At 31.0% G+C, this 26,530-nt stretch overlaps 1 protein-coding gene across 1 annotated transcript; it reads left to right on the top strand.

The window, feature by feature from the left end:
• LOC109346172 lies at positions 12,366-14,304 on the top strand. The gene is made up of 3 exons (XM_019585585.1): positions 12,366-13,155; positions 13,265-13,457; positions 13,556-14,304. Exons 1-3 carry the CDS (start codon positions 12,724-12,726, stop codon positions 14,065-14,067), a joined length of 1,137 nt encoding a protein of 378 aa, XP_019441130.1. The 5' UTR covers positions 12,366-12,723; the 3' UTR covers positions 14,068-14,304.

Genomic DNA, 26,530 nt, shown 5'->3' with positions numbered 1-26,530 from the left:
GATAATGCTCCATGTATGCATGCTTCATAGTTTCTATGTGCACCTTATTTCTGATTTCTTTTCAATGGACAAAATTGTATTTTGGTAATATAAGATACTTTGAGTAAAGGATGTAAGCAAAAAGTGTTGATTGAGGAAGGAAAATAAAGCACTTTTCCAAAACAAGGTTCTTTTCAGTTTTCACTTTTTTATTTTGGTAATTGTAGAATGCACGCCACAATGTCACTCAATGATTAAAGCAATGACAGATTTTCAACTTTCTATTCTTAAGGCATTAGACAGAGAAATTTTCACAAGAGTTTTAGTTTGATAAACCTATTCTTCTAAGAAACCAGTTAGACAATATCAATGCTCTCATAACTTAATGCAGGTTAAAACATTATATACTAAAGTAATCATATTTGATTAGACTTTCCTGAATAATATGGATACAAGAATAATGTTATTTAGAATTTTTCTTTCATATTTACCTAAGTACACTAAGTATACCAAAATAAAAATAAAAATTGCAATCTTGGTAGATTTGGCCTAAAGTAAGCACAAAATGAATAGATGAGGGTATAATGTCATTACTGCAATAAAATTCTTAGTTTCTAACCACCCTGCTATTACTTTATCACTACCAAAACTTGTTTCAGATAACCTTTTCAGATTCATAAGTGGAAACCTTAAATTAGAGTAAATGAGTTATTGAGCTTTCATCAGCAAGAAGAAAAAAACGGGAATTCAGAAAGAGAAAAAGTATCTAGTATCCCAAGTAATAAGGGTAACTCATGCAAACTCGTGATCAAGTTTGATGGTAAGTTGTATTAGCCATCTTACAAGGATTTCAATAGGGTGCATCAATGGGAGCACATCTGCTTGTGATTGGTTGAAAAAATATATTTAAATTAAAATTTTAATATTTAATTATTTTTTTGATCGATCACAATCAGTGACACATAGAGTAACACACTGTTTTGGGACATTAATGGAAAAAGTGTAATCATATATCATTTATGACAACCAACAAAAAGTTGGTTAGTGGTGTAAGGTCTCATTGGATTCTCATGTATTGTATTAGACCAAAAGTCAAGTTCAATATCTGTGAGCAGCACTTGTTGAAATGAACAACCAGACAGCCACTTCCAGCCTAAGGTGAAGTGGTAAAAAAGAAGAGTGAGAAAAGGATATGTGATGTGCATCTGTTATTAAATAACCAATAAGCTTTGGGATCTTTTAGTACTACAATGATATGTGTACTCTTTTGTAAGTCTTTTATATATGCTGCTGCAAAGTGCAAAGTGCTGCAAGAACTCTACACTGAGCTCTTTAACTTTTTCAATTAAAAAATTGAACAGGATTATACAACTGCTCTTTGTTCCTTCTTTCTTTGTTTTTTTCTCTTTAACTTGAACCCAGAAAGAACATAAAGGTACACATAGAACAAATAAAAGAGTGTCCATCATTTAAATATAAAACCAAAAAAATGAAAATGGGAAAAATGCTTATCTGTATATTAATTGTCATGTATATCCAATGCATTCATGTATATTTATCAGTATCATATGTTGAAACAGTCTCATTTGAGTCACATTATTTACAAAATCAGACTTTATACAGAATCACATTATTTTTAGTGTAAAATTATTTTTTATTTTGATACAAGAGTAACTAGAATGCATTCGTAGGGTATGAGAGTGAGACTTATCCAAAGTGCAAATAATTGAAACCAATAATAAAGGAAATGAACTCCTTTCTTCTTCTCTCCCATACTGGATTATGAAAGATATATTTTATATATTATTTATTTAATTAAGAAAATTGAAAAAAATCTAGACCTTAATTTTTTTAAGGAACCACATGTCATAATCTGATTTCAGTATTAGACTCTTCACTACTAGAAAGAATGCGAACAGATTGGGCTAAACCAATCAAACTCCAACTCCATAATTTCATTGTGGACCCACATTCATAAATGTAAGTTGGGAAAAAAGATATGAAGGTGACTTGAAAACTTGAAAGCACCATATAACACCTGCTACACTACACATTATTACTGTCACTGACAAATTACACAAGGCCTCCTAGTCTTCAAGTTATTAATCCCTTGTTGGGTTTGGTCAGTAAATATCTCTACACAAAGATCATCCAAACTTAAACATATATCATCACACTTTATAATTTATTAAAGATTCAATTAAATTTATTGTATATTGGTTAATCACAATACTTTGGGATATGGATTACACAAAATGTGAGGGAGTAGAATTAACCAAGATTCTCACATGGGCCAAATTGAATGATGATGCACATAGTTATAGACCAAACTTAAGTTTTTTTAAACCTATTAACCAAATTGTTAGAACTAATGTTATATTCTCCTACTAAATCTTTCACCCATAAGAAAGTGACACATTTTACTTATAAATATAAATCAATCATTAATAAATAAAGTATTATCTTATGACATATGTCACTCTTTTACAGGTAAGAGAATATATCATTTTCTAATTGCTAATGATGTTAATTTCAAGGACATTTTATTCTTTTTTTTTATGAAACTTATTTTTGTGAAATTCTTCTATTTTCAATCATAAAATGGTCCCCTTTTGTAAAACCATTAAGTGGTTCATAGATTCATCATCAGCCATGACTTTTTCAACCCATGTGTGTAACATCATCATATAACAGTAAAATTGTGCAATTATTTGAGCACAATAATCTATACCTCAAATCAATTAAAGGAAACACCAACCTTAACATAAGCCTAGTGTTGAGTTTTTAAGTTTAGGCACCACAAAACAAAAAAACCCAAAAGAAAAATCCCACCACAAGAATCCCAAAATGTGGTTTTGGTGATGAGGATAAGGGACTAGGGTCATGGGCATCATGTAATGTTTGCTCTTCCTTATCAAATACTTTATGTCCTCATCAATCATCATCTCCCATTTTATTTTATATATGAACCTAGACAAATTAGTATTGTTGAGACACCAACTTTTTTTGCAATTCATATAAACAAACACAAACCTCTTTTCATAGTTATAATATTTCACAATGAAAGGGACCATTTATCATTACAATACTCCACACATTTGAATGTGGTATGCTGATCATCTACACAACATTACATTTCACAGAACAAGAAAAAACAATTATATTTAATTAAGATTTGATTAGAAAGAGAAAATCAACTCATAAGATAGGATCAAACTTCGTTTGAGCAAGCACAATTATAAATAGAATGATTGATCTAGAACCATTATAATTATATAATTTAATGCTCACATTCATTAATCACAAATTTATATATCAAAGAGTGAATGGATTATTTAATATTATCTTTTGGACAATAGCTGCTATTCCCAAATTGATAATGGTGTTTCAAACGAAGCATAATTTATTATCATATGCCTCTTAGGAAAATCAAATGTTTTCTTTAAACAAATGTGGGTCCAATATCACTTGGCTTATTGCACCAAATTATATAAACATGACATCGCAAATTCGTTTTCTTAGGTGAGAAAGATATTACACTTGACTAGGTATATGGGTAACTACTACATGCTACTATAGTTGGCCAACCATTGAAGTACTTAGGGGGAATATGGACAATTCAATGACAACTATATCTAACAATACCCTCTCTATTAGGCTAGGTGGTTAAATTGTGGATAACTTTTCTATAGTTTTAGGTAGCTTCCGTGGGGTGGTCACATACATTTTTGACTCTTTACATGACCATGCTTTTTAATCAGCAATTATTTTGTGATGTATATTGATTTTGAAGATGACTTTGTATTGTGATTGGTTTGGTGCATTAAAAAATAGGGTAATAATGGCGTTGGGTTGAGTGGGGATAATATCATAAAAGTAAGATAAGGGGCATATTATTAGTTTCTAATTTCTTTTGTAAACTTGGGAAATGGGTCAATAATTTTATAGATGCAACTTTGCCAATTTAAAAAGTTGGAAGGAAAATTTTATGGTTTACTTATAAGAGAAGGTCAACTTAGTCAAAAAAAGAGTTTGAAGGGGACAAAAGGTTTCCAGTGTGGCTGTAACATATGCACTTATTTAGGAGATAACAATGTGTTTTTATAGTTGTATTGCAATGAGATCATACACATATATAGATGAATCTAAAACATGTAACTTTTCCTCTATGTGAAAGTTAATAAATTTAGCAAAGCTAGCTCCAAGTAAATTATTCCCTGCATTGTATATATATTGGAAATTAAGCAAAAATGGGCTAGTTAGTTTCCTTTTATATGGACCTTCCATTTAAAAATATGACATATAATAAGATCTTCCTGCGCCAAAACTTGAGTGGACTTCCACAAAGAGAGAATTGAAAGAAATGAAAGTAGTAAGTGACTACTAAGTTAAATCTACTTATGATTAATTAAATTAAAAATGAAAATAAGAAGTCCCAAAAAGATGTTGATGCAGGAGAATAACTATTCCAACGTGCCTCTCAAAAAGGTTTTTAGTTATACTTTGCTTGTTCAGTCAGGTAAATTGATACAAATAAAAAGAAAGTGATCAATTACTTTTTTCTGTTACTGCACCCCACATTTTACTTCTGTTAGCAATGTTTTATTTTTTAAACGTAAAGGAGTGTCATTTTAAAAGGTTAAATCAAAGAAAAAACTAGGGTCACAAAAACCATTGTAGTTTTAAGTTTTATATTGCAAGTTTCAATTTATAATGGTTTCAAGATTTTAAAAAGTTCTTGCAAATATTATAATTTTCAAGCACTATTTACTCACTACGCCAGAATAGGAAAACAACTGCATTTAAAATTTGTCATTTAACAGTGATTTTGTGGCGCTGTTTATGTGAACGCAACAGTAGTACATAAGGTTATATTTAACAGTGATTTTGAAGTACTGTAGAAAGTAGACATTTAATAGCGCTCAACGAAGCAAGCGGTGTTAAATGTCTACTTTCTAAATAAGACAATATCTCTCATAGACATTCTACCAAACACATGACAAGCATGTCATTACAAAGCTTTCTTGTGTTCCTCAATGATCAATGCAAACTACAAATACAAAAAAAACATGACATCTCTAAACAAATCATGTAACAAAGAATCGTATCCTATTTTTTATGAAGTAAATTTTCATATAACCTCAGTATATCAACATAGACTCTAACATGACAAATTAGAGATGCACGTATAAAGTGCAACACTAGATATGCAGAACAATTTAAAAATGTTAGTTCAGTTCTTCCATATATATGTAACCGAAAACTATCAAAATGTAAATAAATATTAAAACTGCTTCATACAAAGTATATTTCAGAAAAGTAATAGAACTCAAAAATGTTAGACATCAAGCCACGGTAAAATAAGAGTATAAGCTCGAATAGCTACCTTTACTCTGATTATTAGCACAACTCCTTGTTACAATAACAAATGAAAGAAAAATGATGATTAAATAGACATATTCTCACAGTTGCAAGGAAACATAAGGAAATAGCTAAAATAAGATAATGATCTAACTTATGTTTGAAGAGAAAAACGAAAAATTGATAATTTGCTTGAATAGAGAAACTAAAAACAAAAGAGAGAGAAAATGTAACTTATGGAGAAGAAAACTAAGAGAAATAATAAATTGATATGTGTATTATTGTGTTAGGTTTTGTCTTTTAATTTGAAAAGATTTCCGCTTACTAAAACAAACATTTTAGTATGACCTTTAACAACGCTTTCTTCAATAAGCGATGTTAAAGATTATATCTTTAAATAAGCGATGTTAAAGATTATATCTTTAACAACGCTTATTGAAGAAGTGCTGTTAAATATATGAAGTATGATGTTTAACCGTGCTTTCTTCAATAAGCATCACTAACGATAACAACACTTTTAACAATAAATATTAACATCTTTAACACCGCTTATTGAAGAAATGTTGTTAAATATATGAAGCATGATCTTTAACAACTCTTTCTTAAATAAGCGTTATTAAAGATAACAACACCTTTAACCGCGTTTATTGAAACAAGCGCTGTTAAAGATAACAATATGACATTTAATAACGCTTTCTTAAATAAGCGTCGTTAAAGTAAACACATCTAACAACATTTTCTTCGATGAGCGCTGTTAATTCTCTTCTGCCTTACATTTAACAAGGTTCAACACATAAGCGTTGTTAAATATCAATTCTGGCGTAGTGACTATTTTCATTATCTCATTACGCCCTCCAATGCTACATAGGGAGAATGGTTGGGTGGTGGTTGTCAAGGTGGTGCTGATGGTGGATATTGGGTGGTGGTTTGACAATGGAGATGGGGTGGTGGTTGGAGTTGTGGTGGTCAACAATGACAATGGTTGGGGTGGTGGTAGTGGTCGAGGTGATGATGGTGGTTGTTGATATAGTGGTGGTTATGATAATGATTAAGATCCTAGTGGATATGTATTTCCTAAAAAGTGAAAGTAAATTTTGTGTAAAAATATTATTCAAAAATATATATCGAGTTAAAAATGTTATTTTGTCACTAAACTAAATCTTTTGTAAGTAGTCCTTACAAGTTAATTTATAATCAATATTCTTAATCTAGTATTTATTAGTTGATAAATAATTTCTAAAAACAGTTAGAGAGATAATTAAAAATTATTTTTTAGTTGATTATGATATGAGGATGTAAAATAACTTTATTTAATTTTTTGGGAGTCTTTGGCAAGATTAACAAAAAAATATTTCATGTCCATAACTATTCATTTGAAAGTTGATTTTTAGAAGAAAATAAATAAAATAAGAGTCTAAGTACAAATAATAGTAAAGAATAGGTTTCTTTGGAATAATAGTTAAGAGCATCTCTATCAACAAACAACATTTTCATTTTTATTTAGGTCTCATATATTATTTTATAATTTATTATAACTCCTTATGAAATAAGAACAATGTCTATTTTTCTACGATGACAAACATAATTATTATTATTTGGTTCCACGACCTAACTCATTTTTAACCAAACATATGCATTTGTTGTTCTCTTTCATTGTTTTAATTTATCTTCCTTTATTCTTATTTAATAACGTAATTCTTAAAATAACTAGGCGTAAGAATATTTTTATTTCAATAAAAGTGGTTTAAGAATTAGAGTGAGGATCTACTTACTCCAAGAGTAAGTTTTTTAAATTTATTCTTCGTCATTGCCACCGATACTATGGATATTTAATAATTTAGATCTACTCACTAATTAAAACCATTAAATTTCTCTAGAATTAATGACTAGGATGATGAGTAAATTTAAAAAATTTATTGTACTGTGTTGGAGTACATGAATCATTCTTCTAACAATTATTATTGGAGATGCTCTAAATTATAAAGGTATGACCTCCTTAATAAATTCTTTGAACTTCTCACCTAACTAAAGAGTGGGACTTTTACTCAAGTCACAAAAGCAGACCCTGCTATAATTAAAGCATTATATAATGCTAATAATAAACCTGTGTTCCCAAGAGATTAGAGAGAGACAATGATGGGCTTTTTTTCAAAAGAAAATTCAATAATTTCAATAGGCATCATCAAAAGAATTTGATTAAAGCAGCAAATAAAGTTCTAACAGAGAAGAAGAAAAAAGCTGATAGTGTTTAGTGACAATAAGACAATCCATTGAACATGATTATGTTTCCCTTAATGACAAACCCTTTGGCCTTTTAGCATCCTAATATAAAATATAATAAGAGATACTTTCTTTCAATAGTAAACAATCCAAATGAAAATTAAGGTTTCACTTCCATCTTCACAAGTCCATCTCCGTTTTCTTAGTGTCCAACTAGCTAACCCTAGTTTGCCACTATCAATACTTTAGAATATAATGAACGGACAGGATCTACTAACAAGTTAAAAAACTTAATCATCTATTTTAGAGAAATATAGTTTAGATCTATGGTCTGATTCAAAGCATTGAATTTTCCTATAATGAATGGTTAAGATATAAAATATAATTTTTAATTTATTTTTGGAGTAAGTAGATCTCCTCCACATAATTAATATTAAAATTTAACCTCTCTAATCTAGTTCGGTTCACTTTTTAAATTATCAGAAATTCAAATTCATCATTTTTTACTAATCCAATCCAAATCCATCTAAACAATTCAGTTTTGTTAAATTATCAATTTTTTAATCAAATTGGTAAATTATATATGAATTTTTTTAATTTTTCATTTACATCTACAGATTTTCAACTAAAATGAAACCCCATTTTCTCCTCTATACTTTTGTATACCCAAAAAAAGATGAAGAGGGTCTTTCTCAATGTTTCCCATATAGAAATGAAAGTTTGAGTCTCTTGCTTGTCACAACATATTGGTATCTTGCTGCCAAGACTTCCAACACGAAGTGATTCTTTACCTTTCTCTTTTAAAAAAACCAAAAAGATAAAGGTAAGATATTCATATATTGACATCTATGAAGCTCAGCAAGTCCTTTAATTTTTTTCTCTTTTGTTTCTTTTTCTCCATTCAAATGCAACATCTGTGTGGTGTAATAGGAAATGAAATATCCCTTTCATCTCTTTTACCTGCTTTTTTTTTTCCTTGGGGGGGGCAAGAGTTTCCCTTCAATTCCTTTTCAGTAACTCATGTGTTCTTGTACTTATACATCTTTACTAATTGTATAACTCCGCCACTACAATATTATGATTTTAGGAGTTTTTACGATGACTTCGCCATTACAATTGTGGAAAATTGCTATAAACACAATGTAACCATAACCGCGCAGGGAAAAAACAAACATTTCATGTTCAAATTTGCTTAACGAGTTGATTTAAATTTTGTGTCCTGCTTCCTCAAAATCGGACAACTTCTCGTGGCTGGAAAAAGTGAGCACAGGGTACACGAAAATTATAATATGGGATATGCTTGTACAGCAAAATCTGATGACAAAATTGACCACACATGCGTACAATTGAAGAGTTCTCCAACAATGTTATAAAATTTGTTTTTACTATTTTTACTCTCATAAACGACAATCTATTCCATCACTTTGATTGTTTTCAACCTAACTTTCCAAGTTCATCACTGCTAAAATGACCCATAAGCTACCTATACCATCATTACAATATGAATGAAGTTCCCATGTTAGAGTTTGTATCATCAAATTAATATTTGCCATCAATGGTGCAAGAGTGTCTATTATATTGATCATTGGCGTGTAGGGGATCCAAAAGTTGTATATATATATGCTGTAAAAAAATGTAACGATTTTTTCTCATAAGTAGTTCATGTAGCAAATTTAATGAAACAGCAAAAACGGATACCATAGAGAAACAAAAAACATCTAATGTGGTTTAAAACTTTAAATAATTGAATTTGAGGTTGCTCTTTTTGTCATGGGTAAACTAAGCCAACAATTAGAATGGGCATGGAAATTAAAGTAGATAGATTATGACATTTGTTGAATTAGAATTTAGGGTTCTTTTTGTGCAATGAGTTATTTTTCATTAATGATGTAAATTAAAACATTTTTTAATAATATAATTTCAATAGAAAAATTCATAGATTTTCATTCCAAACTCAAGACATCAAAAATAATTTGGTTGAGAAACAAACATAAAAAATTAGAGAACTAAATTGGAAAAAAAAATAACTTAGAATGCTAATTTAATAACTACGACAAAATCCTCATTCTAATCACATGTATTTCCAAAGGGCACTCTCTCTTAACCTGATTTGATTTTTTCATGTTACAGTATAGATCAGATAATGGCAGTGATTTTGACGTATTCTTATTATATTTAACAATTTAATACAAGTTTTAATTTCATTGTAGTCTCGCACCTGATCAACTGTGTTGATGTCAAATAAAATTATTATATGATTCCAATAATTCAAGCCTGAATATGAATAAGCTTTGAAAGATAATTGGCCAATCAAAGTGAAGAACTATAACTAATTATCATATTATTTTCCTTCTCTTTTCTACCCCTCTACACTCAGAGGGTTACAAAAGGAGAAGTATAGAGTGGGTTGAGTGACCAGGTAAAGTTACCATAAGGACGCACCCATAAGGTATGCTATTTGCATGCCATGATTCTTGGGTTACTTTAGCCATTACACTCAACTAACTTGAAATTCGACCAATTATTTGTTCAACAAATTTAATTCATTAACCATATAAGTTCAAATTCATTAGTCAAATGAGACAAAATAGAATTAAATATAATTCAACTCAATAAATTTAATTCATCATTCATTTAAGCTCTAATTAGTTAAATAAATGAGACAAAATAGAGTCGAATATAATTTAACTTATTTGGTTTTTGAGTTAACTAATTCATGTGGATTTATTTCATTTGTAATACTTTATTATTTTATCTTTATTTTTAGGAAGGATGATGCATACCTTGAACCAAGGGCACCCTAATCTCACAATGCATAATAGTACGAACGTTGAAATATAAACATTGAAAACATATACAATAATTAGTTCTTTTTCTTATGCGATGCACAAGTTTATAAAAAATATATTTATAAATTTAATGATTAATTTTTTATTATAAATTTAATTTAATTGGCTTTGAAACAATAGTTTAATATTAAGATTCCCAAAAATTACAGGATGATATTAATATCAGCTTTGGAAAGACAACTGCCTTTTCAAGTCATAATGCCAGTTTTATTTTATTTATTTATATTATTTAGACAAAAAGTTATAAGATGAAATTCCACTGTGTTTAGGTAAGAATTGAATTATTTTGAAATAGTTAGAAGTGTGAGAAAGGTGTACCTAAGGATTTTTTTTTCTTCCTATATGATATAAATAAATAAAAATACACATAGAGAACAAAAGTATGAGTGTTTGGTTCACTTGGTTTGACTAATCATGGTCGGGCTTAAATATGATTGGATTTTATTGGGTTTAAGACCGAATTCGAGTTCAAAAAATTAGATTAAATTAATATCTAGGATCAGATAATAGACAAATATGATCTGACTCATCGTCATGTTCATGTTTATATGTGAGTCTATTTAATTATGTTCAATACAAAATAATGATAGCACTTCGGTCGAAAATATCATTGATTCTCTAAATTCTTTAATAAAATATACATGCTTAACAATATATGTTGATATATCATTTCATGTTAAATTATATATCCATAATAATAAGTAACATTTAGAAGATTTTATTTAAAGTGTGTATTCATTAAATTTTATCGAGTCTATAGTCGATTTCGAGTTCAAGGTTGACCTAATTGACATTTGGGATCAAGTCAGCTTCATATCTAGGATCAGATTTAATTTCATAAAAATATTTCAACCAACATTTAGAATAATATGAAAATCAACATTTACCTAACCCAACTTAGCCAATATTCACCTTGAGAGACTGTGATGCATATAAATATATTTTCAAATTAATCATTTTTTTAGACGAATCATTCTTGATTTTAAACAATGTCTATAGCTAATTACATAGGTATAAGGATACAAAAAGAAAAGTAGATTCTATTCAAAGTAAATACATAAGTTAATTAAATATATTTCACTAAAATTAAACAAAGTCTATTATATTTTATATTAAACCAATAATTCAAGAAAATATAATAACATAAAAAGATATACTTTTTTTTAAAGTAATGAAAGACATTTTCAAAGAGAAATATCAACAAGTATTATAAACACATTATTTAACGAAAAATAAAAAGTACATTTATAAAATATATTTAAAAGTTAAAGGTTTAATTTATGAGAGCATGTTTGTTGAGAGAAACATTTATGTATTTTGAAAAAAATAGTCCATACCTTAGTTATAAAAAAATATGATATTTTCACATTTAAAAAAAAAAATACAGGAATTATCTTTCTATAAGTGATTTCCTACTTAACCATAAGAACACTAGTTAACAGGCCTTCCCAAAAAAAAAGTTAGAAATTATAGTTACAAAGAAAAGTTAAATATTTACCTACACGTGTCCTAACAGCAAGGTCTTCTTCTTACCCACCTCACAACAACCCTCCATCCTCATCTTACATCGCAATTCAATTTTTTTCCCACTTTTCTCCTTTGATCAGTTTTTTAACTTTCAAAAATAATAGATAAAGTAGAACTATCAAACAAAAATGAAAATAAAAGCACATAATGCACAATCGCCACTATCACTAGTGCACAGTGTGGGAAGACACAGTGGGTGGTTTTTGAGATTTCCCCGAAACACGAGGGGCATCTACTCGATATTCAATGTTACTGGTATGGGCACCAATGTAATTTCACTAACCCAGAAAACCCTACGCGTATGGTGCACGATAATGTTCCCTAACACGCTTCATCAGTCTAAACCATCCTCGCCACGTAGGATCCTATGTGGCACATAGTGTCCATGTCAGAATATTGTATCTTTTCTATAAATACCCGTTGCTCCCTTCACAAACCAGGTCACCTGATCCAAAACCCAAACAACTAAAAAAAATAGGAAAATAGAAAGGTTTAACCTCTTTCTCTTATATCGCCGGCGAAGTTTAACTTGCCGGAGAAATGAACATTCCGGCGAACCTGTCTTCGCTGTCGATTAACAATGCTCGCCTCTCCGATCATCGCCGCCATACTTTCCACGAAAACCTTAAATCGTTCTTCACCTTCTTTTCTGTTCGCTTATTGTAGGAGTTAGTTCATTCCTGTGAAGTGAAAGTGGAACACAGATGCTAGAGATAAAGTAGTTTTTTAAGCAAGGAAGTTTTTCGGTTTTCAGAGATTTTTTTTTGTATTTGTTTTCTAATTAGAAATGCCTCCGATGAAGATCCAACCGATCGACATCGATCCACAGAATCTGAAGGACTCGGCGGTGGTTCGAAACGACGCTGTTAAGCCTGTGTTGAAGTCGCGCCTGAGAAGGCTGTTTGTATTCGACCGGCAGTTTCAGAAAGGGACGGAGAAAACCATCGCCGGCGTCGAACCTCCTCAGTCCAATAAAGACGTAGCTGCCGGAACTACGACGGAGTTCGAACCGAGCTCTGTTTGCTTGGCCAAAATGGTGCAGAGTTTCATAGAAGAACGTCACGATAAGCAACAGTCCACGGCGACGGTAAAATGCGGCCGCAACTGCTTCAACGGAAACAACAACGACAGCTCCGACGACGATTTTGACATCTTCGGTAGCAGTTTCGGTGAATCAATCTCCTCTAGTTCATTCGGAGACGCAAGCGACGCGCTCAAGGTATAACTAACAAAAATTGCCAAAATCTCAGTTCATTAGTTTCATATCTTCAATTTTGTCGCATATTTTCAATTTGCTAGAACTAATTCCGTGTTTTCTTTTATCGTAGAGTTTGATTCCTTGTGCGAGTGTTACAGAGAGAAATCTCTTAGCTGATACATCGAAGATCGTTGAGAAAAACAGCAAAATCTTCAAACGTATAGACGAATTGAGAAAGATCGTCACTGAAAGCCTTTCATCTTTCGGCTACGATTCCTCAATATGCAAATCAAAATGGGATAAAACCCTAACTTACCCCGCGGGTACTGTTTCCCCCAAATTTTACTGAAAATAAAATAAAACACCGAAAATAATAATTACGAAGAATTAAATTAATGTTATGGTTTTGATTTTGTTTCAGGTGAATATGAATACATAGATGTTATTGTGGAAGGTGAGAGATTGATAATTGATATTGATTTCCGATCAGAGTTCGAGATTGCGCGATCAACGGGAACGTATAAGGCGATCCTTCAATCTCTGCCGTACATTTTCGTCGGGAAATCCGATCGTCTCTGTCAGATCGTCGCCGTCGTGTCGGAAGCTGCCAAACAGAGCCTGAAGAAGAAAGGGATGCACGTTCCGCCGTGGAGAAAGGCGGAGTACATGATGGCCAAGTGGCTCTCTAAATCATGCGTCAGGGCGATGACGGTGAATGGTTTGACGGAGAAGTTGAACGATGTTTCTGCGGTGGAGAGTGATTGTGGTGAGTTGGAACTGATTTTTGGGGAGAAAACGTTGCCTGAGCCGGAAGCTGTTTCCGGCGAGAAGAGCTTGCCGATGTGGCAGCCGCCGGCGGTGAAGGTGAAGAGTGTTGAAAGAGGAGCGAGGGTTGTTACCGGATTAGCCTCTCTTCTGAAGGACAAACCATAGATGAAATTTTTGCACCTTATTTTTAAAAAATCGTTAATTAAAAAATATATGTATAACCAAAAAAATATGGATAAGGTTTTTTTTTTGTTTTTACAATTTCCACTTTTTTTGTTTCCCTTTTACTTTGTAAGGGGATTTTGTAAGGATTTTGTAAGAAGCAAACTACATAGACCAATGAATGTAATAAAATAATAGCTGAACGAAATGAAGTAGATATTGGCTGAAATCTTAACCTTATCTTAATGATGAACATACTGTAATATTTTTATGAAGCTGGATTAAAAAACACCGAAGCATTAGAGACTTTTGTAGATCATTGTTAGATTATGAAAAACAATATTTAAAGTTTGTGTAAGAATTTTTTAACGTAGGTGATAAGTAATAAGATAAACATAAATTGCTTTATCATTTTTCATGTGACTAGCATATTTTTTATAGAAATATTTTGAAGAGAAAAGGATATCATGATAATATATAAGTTTTATATACTGTTAATATATAATTTATTATTTATGTTTAATTATTATTGAATTTTCAAAAAATAATTTAAATTAATATTAATTGTATATAAATTTTAATTGATGGGTATATAATTTACATTTATTTATTTAGGCTTAATTTAAGTACTTTTGCAATGTGATGTGGTAATCAGTTCTATGACTTGAAAGGAGACAAAGGAGGATGAAACTTTTCTTAAAATTTTCGCATCTTTTCATGAATAATATTAATTAATAGAATTATTTTTTATTTTACGTCGTATTCCCACTTTTATAATTGGCGTTTTATAGAAAAATGTTTATTCCAATTTATTTGTCATCCTCATATTTGAAGAAAATATTAACTATTTATATACCAATTATATCTAATATTATGATAGAGATAAAAAAATAACTAAAATAATCGTGGAGTAAGTGAAAAGTTGAATCAAGGATATATAAAATAATAACAGCTTTATTAAAAAAAATCCTGATTCATATAAACAACTTATGACCATATTTATAAAATAATTAAAGCATTAGTATTTGAATGTTTCATTTCATTATTATGAATAGGCAGGAATGACAGAAGAATATGGTAGTGGTACTGGTGAGTCCAGTGTACGAGGCAAAAGAAGGGAGGATGGTGGCAACTCGAAAAAATATATAAAAAAAAAGCAAGAAATCTGTGAAAAAACAATAGGGAAACTGGGAAAGTACAATTTTTAATTTTTTAAAAAGTAGAAATCATAACCGGCGAGTTCGTGATTTTTTATTTTAAAATATAATTTTATTTGTTCTTATTAAATTTTTGTTTTAATAAAAAAATATACGAAGAGTTTTTCTTGTACATTTAATATGAAATGCAAACTATTAGGATCAACTTAATCAACATCTGCCAACAAGATCTTGATCTAGTAATCTAAGGTCTCATTAAATTAAGAATGATAATGGATATGAGTGGACATGAGTAGTAGCTGTCCGCTCCTCATTTTGAAATTAGAAGCATTACCGTACATGTGCAAGTTTATTGCGTGTATTCTAGGTACCCATGGGTACAACACGTATTTGCAAGGTTCTGCATTATTAATGAATTTTCAGCTTTCTACTTCTATTATATTTGCATAAATTAAACTTATTTATTTTGCCGCCTTTTAATTTTAATATTTGGCAAACATATTAAATCTATAATTAAGATTACCGATTATTGAGTTTTCTATTTGTGTATTTGTTATTTCGGTTTCTTAAGAAAACTTATATATTTTTGGTAAGATATTTGTGTGTTTACACATATAATGATATTTGTAGGATGTTTATCATCAAATTCAATAAAAAATATAAACAAAGTAATAAGAAAGAATGTACATAGTGTAAGTAAAGGTTAGAGTAATGTATTTTTTATTTTAATTAAAGATAATATAATAATCACATAAATAATGGGTACTCGCAGGCACGAGTACCACAATACTCATGTCCACTAATATGTACAATGAGGATTTTTAAAAACTCATTTGTAAAATTCACGGATACCACTTTATGAAGCTCAGTATTAATTTTTTGTCATTCTACACTAAATTCCTAAGATGACTAAAGATTAAGTGTTTGATTCCAAATATTTGTTGGTAGAGATAAATACTCATACTAAAATGGATAGGTCATTATTCAAATGAGTGTGATAAACCTTTAAGGCTTTAACAGTAAAAACACTTAATCAAAATCTCTCTCCTCATTGTGTCTGTTTCACCAATGTCTTAAGGGTTGTCCATATCCAATATTTCCAATTCAATACAAAACAAAACTCTCAAATCAGTTGGAATTTTTCAATAAGGAATTCCAACCCCTTCCGTACGTCGTCTTACATAATCAAAAACCACAAATTAATCTTGTGATTCAAATCAATGACAAATAATAACTTAAATTATATAATACATCTTCACTTTCATTTCACATCATCATAGACAAAACCTCACCAAATACATCAAATCAAACCAAAACAAAGCATCATCACTAAGATAATTAAACCAACTTAATAATAGTTTTTTCTACAAATATTAACTTTTGCTCATGTACATCTTCTGACATTTTTTTAACATTTTGATGCTTAATTTTTTTATTACGTAATAATAGCTCATTTATTTACCGTTTGTTGACGATCTAATAAAAAATCCAAAGTGGCACAAGGCTAGCAAAACCACGGTGCATTCTTCTATTAGGCTATTAGCCTTTGGATATGAAAATTTGACACATTGACTAATATTGCATAATAAAAAAATTAAATGATCAAAACCATTCCAAAAATCTAGAAACAAACTTTGCACAAAATAAAAAATATATTGAAGCTTGTTTTTATTAAAACATAAAACCATTGCATCTCTACAAAGTACAAACATTGACTTCTAAAATTATCATAAATGACATCACATTATAAATCACATCAACCTAATAAAAGAAAACTTGCAATGATTTTTTTGTTGTAAAAGTATTAGTCGTTATTTTGGACAGGAGATTTATTAGGAATGATGTTAGTAATTTAGTATTATATTAATTATCATATGTATAAAATGTATTTACTAGCCGTGAAATATGTTATTGTGTTAATCCTACATTGTCTAGTACTGGAATAGATTAGAATAACCAATGTTATATATTGGACTCAAGCTCATTGTTATAATGTGTGCCAAATATAAGCACCAAATAGAAATACCACAGGGACAAGTGGGTCTATGAGTGTGCTAGGGTTTGTAATCCTAATTTTCTAATAATATATATCTTGGTAGCCGCTCAGCGCTCCCTGGGACGTAGGCACAATTGGCTGAACTCCGTTAACAAATTCTTTTGTTTCTTCTCTTCTATTTATTCTATGCCTTTATTTGATTTTTTGTGGCCAACGCTGCGCAATGATCATTTCCGCTGCACCAACAATTGTTATCAAAGCCAATTGATAGATGACTCTTAACCCAAACGTCAGATAATGGTCAAAGAGGGTGAAGGTGTGATGGCTAGATAAGGTGCATCAGGTGTACTAGCAAAGATAGAGTAGATGAGTTGAAGGAAAAGAAAACATGACAGAACTGTGGTGGATGCGATATATGTTGATCCATAACCCCATAAGTTCTTGTACTCGGTTAGGATCAAGGTGGAGATAGGGACTCATGTGTTGAGTTTGACCTTGAGATAAATGTTGACAATATCTCTCTAGATGTTGAGAGAATGTTCTCATTTGAGATGAGAAGTGAAATATCCTAATGGCGTGTATAGGACGTCATAGTGAATGATGTTAATTATTTGCAGATCCACAAAAGCACAGAGGTGGTGACTGACTTTGACGTAGGGTGTAACATGGGCATTGAGTTTGATGCAAGTTATAGCACGAGCATTGGTAGAGATGGAAGTTGTAGCACGAACATTGGTAGAGATGCAAGGGTGTGACATGGACATTGGCTTGGATGCAAAGATATGACACAGACATTAGTTAGCATTGACGCAAGGTGTATACTATGGGTATACTCCTTACGGTGGAGTATGATAGTTCTTTTGAGCTAGGATTGTCGGAGTAGACAATGGTGGTAGCGATTGAGGCTTTTCAAGGAAGCTCAAAGGTTCAGTTTGACCGAGTATTGAAGAGGACGATTGTTAGTGAACTTTTGTGTAGAGGTTCCAATATATTGAAAGACATCCTAGCAATAGATGGCTAGGCGGCGTGTTTCATTTGATGGCGGTATGGGAAGTTGCACTACAACTTTGGAGAGTTAGACTTTTGGTAACATCGTTAAGGATACTTAGAGGGTCTATGTTTAATGTAACGTCCCGAAAAGCATTTCATAATTACTATATTTCATCTCTTGTAAAAATGGGTAAAAAAAAAATTTCTTTTATGTACCATATAACTTACAAATCACTTTTTCCATTTTATATATATTCTCTTTCAAGACGTCACATTTTCAAACCTTTGTGGAAAAAATTTCTTAATACTTAAAATGTAATTGAACGAAACACAATTCTTTTATGAATACTTCTCATTAATCAACTCTTGAATTTGTAATACGTACATCATGATTTATAAAATACAAAGCGGAGTCTATTCTTCGCCTCTAACAAAGACCAAAAATACAAATAAAAATAAAATAATGTCGGGGCGTTGGCATTACAAAAGTATCCTACACAGGTTCCCTATCAAAAGAAAGAAAGGAGCTCCTAGATTGGTGGTGCACTGGAAACCTCACTCGGGTCTTCTTCGATCTCCAAGTCTGAAGAGATCTCTATAACCTCCACCGAATCCTCTATGCAAATTAACTCTACACAGTCATCGTCCTCGTCTTCCACCACCTCATCTGCTGCCCAATCCATCAAAGGGTCCGGGGTATACCCCTAGGCCCCGATGAAGTAGTCATGTCTGCTCCTTCTGTCCCTCTTGGCATTGAGTCAGTAGATGAGAATCTCGATTGGGGTCAGGTCCTAAAAACCTCTGATATGCCTCGTGCCTCAGCTGGTGCGGATGGACCAGCAGGTACGGACCTTCGCATTGATGGGTGAACGATGCTTCTTGAACTGCGTAATGTGTTGGGATATGCAACACATAACCATCACATACAAGATCCAATTCCAGGTTGCAGGGACCAGTGTAGGTGTATATGTTTCCCTCAACGCTCTATGCCCCCTCCTGGGACATGGTAAAGCGGTAGCCCCCTGATCATCGCTGATCTGTCCATCTAAACATGGATGTATAAGAGTACACCAGAAAGAAAGAGAGCGAGTAAAATATCTAATGAAAAACTTATTATTGACGTCGTGGAATTACACAGAATATCACCCCAAGACAAAGAACAAGTACATATATATCATATGATCATACACGCATATATTAATGATGAATGAAGTATAAAACTTATGATTTTAGAATCAATATCGATAAATACCATGTATGCATGCTATGCATATGTCCACCATCTTTACACCATTATCTTCCCAATAAATATTCGGAAATAACCGAGAGTACAGGTCCCATAACAAGTTGATATGATCGCACCAAAACTTATTCCTCGTAAGGATATATATATGATCGATGTGTTCCAATGGAACCATCCATTCCGGGATGGTGTCGTATCAAATAATTTTTGGGCATCCCTCTCATCGATCCTGATTACAAAGAGGGGTTCTCAGAGATCCTCTAGTTTGCGTTGTGAGCACTGTCCGATCCAACATAATACTTCATCCAGGAATACACGGGACTCGTCTCACCTATACTCTCCCTCAAGACTTTGCTGATGAATCACCGCCATCGTCGTCCCTCTCAACATCTCGGGGTTCGTTCGTCTCCCGTAAATTTCCTCTCCACCACTTCATTATTCACAATGTATATACACACTAACCGAAGTTAGCAAATTAAATCTTTTAATCCATCTTTTATAACGATCTACCCATCCTGGGACATCTCCCATCAGGAATGCTTCTAGTGGGACCCGATCTTAACATTTAAACCACATAAAATAAACCTCAGCACCACTACGAACCATTGCTGAATAGTCCTGGACGGCTCTCAAGCCAAGCCTCTTACGGTCAGACGATCTCGCTACATGGGAATATAATAATTCTCATCACCACTACGAACCATCGCTGAATCACCCTAAACGGCTCTCAAGTCAAGCCTCTTACAGTCAGACGATCTCGTTGCGTGAGCATAATATAACACTTGCGGCCTCGTCCTTAACCATGCAATTCTTTGCATACATCACTTTAGATATGACAACTCTTCTTTGTATCATTTCCTAGAATTTCATATAATTATTCATCTTTACAATATTTACTTATTGAAAGAACATTATCTCCAATAAAGGTGTTTTAGGTTTTATTATATTATCTTCAATAAAGGTGTTTTTGGTTTTATTGAGTAGGACTGGAAGTGAATGAATTTTTGATGGCAAAAATGCCATTAGACTCATGCACACGTGAGAGTTATCGTTCAGACGACTTAAGAAGTCTTGTTTATATCGAGCCCTCTCGCTCAAGCGAAAGCTGTATCTATGGCTTAAGCGAGAGATGTCTCAAGCAAGAAAACAACCAGTTTTCTTTGTGCATATTTCAGCTCAGGCGAGAGCTGTCTCGCCCAAGCGAGAAAACCCATTTTCTCTCGATACTTCTTGCTCAAGCGAGAAAAGCCTGAAAGTTAGTTACATTTCTTTTCTTAATGAAAAGTTTTCTCATCTATAGCACATGTTTTTAAGCCTTGAATTTAACAATATTATCATACATATATTTCTTAGAACAATTATTCAAGCAATATTAAACAACAATAATCATGGCATCTTCATACATAAACATAACGTAACATAATTCGGCATAAGAGATATTATTGTACTTAACCCAAACAAAACAGACAATTGATTAAGTACAAGCTTTCTTAATACCCAAGACAACTCCAAACTTGTGAGAGAGTTTGGAGAACCTGAAGCATATTCGGACACCACCGTGTCACAATGTTTTCTCCCTCACCTGAGTGTGTCGTGCAGATTGTTTCCTCGATTCCAGGTGAGCTTAATTCGTCGGGTCTCTTCTCGAACTCTTCATCACGCTAAACTCAAAATAACGCTAATTAGGTCACTTTGATAATTATTATTCTTACGAAATAATCTTTTACACGAAAATAAAACTTCCAATCTAAAATGAACTTAATCGCTTTCATCTATTCGATTCAAGGTTATGTATTTCTTGAATCATCATTTGTCATCGAAAGTCTTACAACACAACAACACTTTCTAAAGTAAAGTTTTAACAAAATTTATAACAGAATTATGTCATAATATGTGGATATACACCAGGTTAGTTCCCAAGAAAGAGAGGTGTGTCGTAATGACACACATAAATACCAAGTCTTTCCTTAGACATAACTTTTCTAGACATGTATTTCTACTTCGTTACATTTTTTCGGTAATGATAACTACTCATAAAACTTATTTTTTGCAATTAAAACATTTTTATTAAGATTAACCTTTTTAAGTAAGATTATTAAGCTAGACTTACCATTTTAAAGTAAGTCAACTTAAACAAAATCAATAGTTTTAAATCAAGACTTTTTAAGTCAATCTTACCACTTTAAAGTAAGCCAACTTAACCAAAATCAACACTTTTAATTCATTTTTCTATCTAAGACTTCATAACACTTTAGGTTTATAAAGTCAAGACTTTTTAGGTCAATCTCCTAATTTAAAGTATGCTACTAAAAAAAACACAACTAATTTCATGATCATCTCAACACCTCCAAATTTTAGGATAACCTCAAGGGTTAAGATATGTTGATTTTATAGTCATGAACTATAAATCATAAGTTAACACTTTTACTACTTTACTATCCAAAACTTCATAACACTTTAAGTTTATGAAGTCAAGACTTTAATAAATCATCTTTTATCCCAAATCATTACTTTAACTTGGAAATCAAAGAATAACATATGCTAAACAACCTTTTACACATAATACCTTTTAAACGAATTTTTTTCAACAAAAACTCATAAACATTTTGAACTTTCAAGAATAGACATAAACTTTTCTTAAACACAATAAAGGTTCCTCAGATGTTCAAGTCATCACCTTTAAATACTAACAATAATTTCCAATATTTCTAAAGCAAATAAACTTATCTAACATTGTCGAAAGATATAGTTTTTTCATCTAAGAACAAAGAATAAATTTTAAGTTTTACACAAGTAAAAAACTACACAAAAGTTCATATGATTTCATTATCATCTCCTTTAGTTATAACTTATAAAATATTTAAAGAAAACAAACATAAACTCAACTCCATGAATAACATACTAAGAGATCATGATTTTCTCATAGTGTATGTGGAGAAAAATGGAGAAGAGAAAAAGAGAAAGAATACCTTAACTTTCTTTAGGAGAATTAGTATAAAAATGAGAGGATGTGGTGAGGTATTTATAGGAGATCATCACCCTCTCTCAAATCTAAAAATTAATGAGAGGCAATCTAGTTTTAGGCTAGCTTAGGTGATGTGTCTAATGGTGGTGGAGTGAGGAGATTTGGTGAGTGATTTAGGGGATTATGGAAGCTTTGACTTTGCTTGTTTGACAAGTCATTGACCCATGATGTGATTAATACTCCTACTTTATTGATGCGATGTGATTTCGCAATTGAAGTCGTGCCCGAGTATTACCGGGTAACTTCGTCCGGAAATATATGATCTACCGATTTAGGTTTTTGCCTGAAACGTTGAAACTTGAATTTCGAGGTGAAAAATACCTAGAGATTAGTTACGGACAAACTTGGTGTCTATTTTGACTAGAAATAATATTTCGAAGCCAACAACGAAATAGGAATTCGATTCCCAGTTACATAATTCAAAAACAGGGCGAAAACTCGATAAAACTACCTGAAATCGTCTCGGAAACTTTTATTCTCTAAAAAACTTGAAAAAATAGGGCAAACAAGAATATTGTAATACAAGACTAAAACTCAACTGAGGTTTAACCTAAAAAATTACTGAATAATTTCTATAATTAATTCATTAACAACTAATTACTTAATTAAACGTGCTCGAAAAAACACGGTGTTACACTATAGGGGAGTAGTTAAAGAGAATTAGATATTGAATAAGGTGAAGTCATATATTCAATAAGGTGGACATTATTGTATAGATTTCCTAAGGAGCGAGATATTTATTTATTTCAATCAAGCTGAAGATTGTTTGGGATGCTTGAAATATGTTATTGTGTTAGTCACACATTGTCTAGTATTGAAACAAAGTAGAGTAACAATTGCTATATTGAATTTTTTGACAAAATTGAATGTTATCTAATCAACATAATTGACTTAAAATATTATGAATTAGTTATAAAAATGTTTATCCCTTGGTTATGTATAATATCAACTTCTGTCCCAAATTTAAACTAAAGTTATCTTTCTTTATGTATAGAGGAACATAGGTAACTATTAGCCACAGAAAACTTAGATTTTAATGAATAAAAATTTAAAATATATTAATTCTTTTTAAAATGAATTCAATATTATAATAAAAAGTTTGGTTGATAATTGAGATAGTTATGAAAATAAAATTGTATATTTCTACAGTTTTAGATATTGTGAAATGAGTAAAGAATAAGATATTTTCAACCTTATATTTAAAAAAATAACTTGAAGTTTCTAAATCAAACAAAATAAAATATACATGGTTGACTTCCAAAAAATAATATTGCCAACCCTCTTTGATATTTCCTCCAAATATCTCATTACTAGTAAAAATTTAGTAAGTTAAAAAAATATATTAAGTTAAAAAAGTCTGATATCTTAGAATATAAAAAATCTATATTTTCTTTATCTAAAAATAAAATAGAAATCAATAAAAAAGTAAAAAAAACAAAAAGATTTGAAAGAAAATTGTAAGAAGAAGAAACATTTTTTGATAAGAAAAAATAAGGATAGAAGGAGTAACTAAGGAACTTATTGTGTGAGTGAAAGTTTTTAAACTTGCAGCTGGTAAAAAGAACATGTGGCAATATATCATGAAATTCACAATCCCAGTGATAATGTGTGAGCACTGGTCAGTGTATTTTACTGTGTGTAAGTAACTAGTTACAGCAATAACATTGGATTTGGCATAAGTTTCATCTTTCTCAGTGACCGTGAGAGAAGTACCTTTTCCTTGGAATGCATGATACACGTGAGAGGCTTAAGATTGGTAATGGCGGTTGAGAAGAGTGCAAACATATGAACTTATTTTAGCTTTCAATATTTTTCCTATGCCTCAATTTGACTGTTACTCTCACGAGTCCCCACACCCTTCACACTTTTCACTTCTGACCACACACCACTTTTATCAACTTTTTACAAAAAAAAATATTTATTCTTTTGAAAATTATATTACACCATAAAAAAAAACATATATCACAAATTAATGTAAGAAAAATGTAGATTTCTAATGAGTTTGTCAATATTAAAAAGAAAAAATGTATGTATTGTAAGTGTAAAAGTTTTATATACTGTCAATTTATCATTCACTGTTTTTTAATCGTTATTGACTATTAAAAAAAACAAAGTAATATAAATGAATAATAGATGTCATAATAACTTTATATAAAATTTTACACTCGCGGTCTTCCAACCCTTCTTGGTAGATAATAATAATATATAAACAACTTCAATAATGCATATTTAAATATATAATAATAAATTTTCGTTACCTTAAAATTACTTAAGCATTTGTAAACTTAGTTCAGTAAGTTTTACAAATTCCATTGCTCTCAATCAAGTCCAGAAATTGACATTTAACCACCTCATCCTCTTAGGACAAAATGTTCAATCAAATGTCTAAAAGAACAAATAACTTTATACCTTATATTTTATTAATGTTATTATTAAACATTTTGGGTGTGGTCACAATTATTTATTGGTCCACCTTGGTGATATTTGGGGCATATCCCATTCAAGATGCAATACTATTGACGAGTAATAATGTCATAGGGAACCAAGGACCGATTTAATAACTTTTATATGCGACAAAATTGATCACAAATTGGAGAAAGAGACTCATGCTTCTTAGAACATCAAGGACAATCAAATTAATGTGACCCCATCCCAACTTGTAATATCTATTACTCCATCCACTATCCACTTTTTTTTTAATCTTTTTTCCAGCTTTCACTAGGTTTGTTTGAGAGTATTATTTTGGAAATAAAAGAGAATGGATGTCTTAAGGAAAAGTCTCCTTAATTTGAGAGTTGAGGGAAAGAGATGGAAGAGCTTTTTGAAGTTTTCTACTGTCATCTAAAACCCTCATCATGCCAATTTTCATTGTTATCTCAATTTGAGGCTTTTCAGAGATAAATATATTAAAATACTTAAATGACTTTAGTAAAATGTTATAATTATATTTTTGTACATTTTTCATTGTTCATTATATTTTTTAAGGAATAAGATATTATTATTATTTAGTTACATCCTATCTAATTTTATTCCCAAACAAGTGATTTATCTTCCTTTCCTCTTCCATCATTGCCTTTTAATCTTTCTCATTTCATTTCCCTCATAACTCTTAAACATATATTAAACTTTTCTATCTATTTGAATGAGATCAATGTTAAATTCTTGTAAGAGCATTCTCAAATTTAAACTCTAATTTGTTTAGTAGCAGACAGCTTGCATGGGTGTTATAGGAAAAGAAATCTCAGGAATCAGAAACAAACATGCAAAAAATAATAATATAGTAGTAATGAAATTGGCCTTAAACTGACTTGGATCTTGAGCTTCTGCATATAATGCGTGCCTTTTAAGTTTTTCTGCTGCAATAGCTGAAGGAATTCTAGAAACTAGCGGTGTGATCTTAATACAATAAATGATATCTGCATATGGAAACGTGAGAAATTCAAGGGCATTGGAAAATTGTCAAATAGTAATTTCACTCTTTGAACTGCTTCATAAAGTTTTGCAGCAGAGTGACATAGTGTTAGTGCTTCAATTGTGGTTGTTTGTTTTTAGTAGGCCCTAGATTTTCCGGTCCAAATAGAATAGAATCTTATTGGGTTTGAGATTATGAGTTCAAAAATTAGACTCATCTAATATTTTGGGTTAGATAGACAAGGATGATTTGATCTGATTGTCTCATGATCACTTATTTATATGTTTATATTTAACTGAGTATAGAGTAATGATATCTCTTTCGTCATAAACATCATTAATTTCTTTAATTTTTTATAATGTATATCATTTTATATGTCAAATTACATATTCATAATAATAAGTAAAATGCTAAGAAGACTTTATCTAAAATATGTATACATTGTATTTAATCACGTTTAGATTTAGGTTTAAATTTAAAAGGTTGTGTCATTCGATATCTTGGGTCAGATTAACTTTACATTAAAAGATCGAAACTAAGTTCAAAAAATTACTCTACTATGTTAAATAATGAACAAATCTTACCAAACCTGTTTCATGGTAAGCCTTACCCGACCCACACTTTTCAATGCCAGTAGCATGTT

This window comes from Lupinus angustifolius, chromosome LG04 (assembly GCF_001865875.1).
Source record: "Lupinus angustifolius cultivar Tanjil chromosome LG04, LupAngTanjil_v1.0, whole genome shotgun sequence".
Classification (NCBI taxonomy): Eukaryota; Viridiplantae; Streptophyta; class Magnoliopsida; order Fabales; family Fabaceae; genus Lupinus; species Lupinus angustifolius.
Note: the sequence above shows the minus strand (reverse complement) of the source record. Positions and strands in the feature narration are given on the sequence as shown.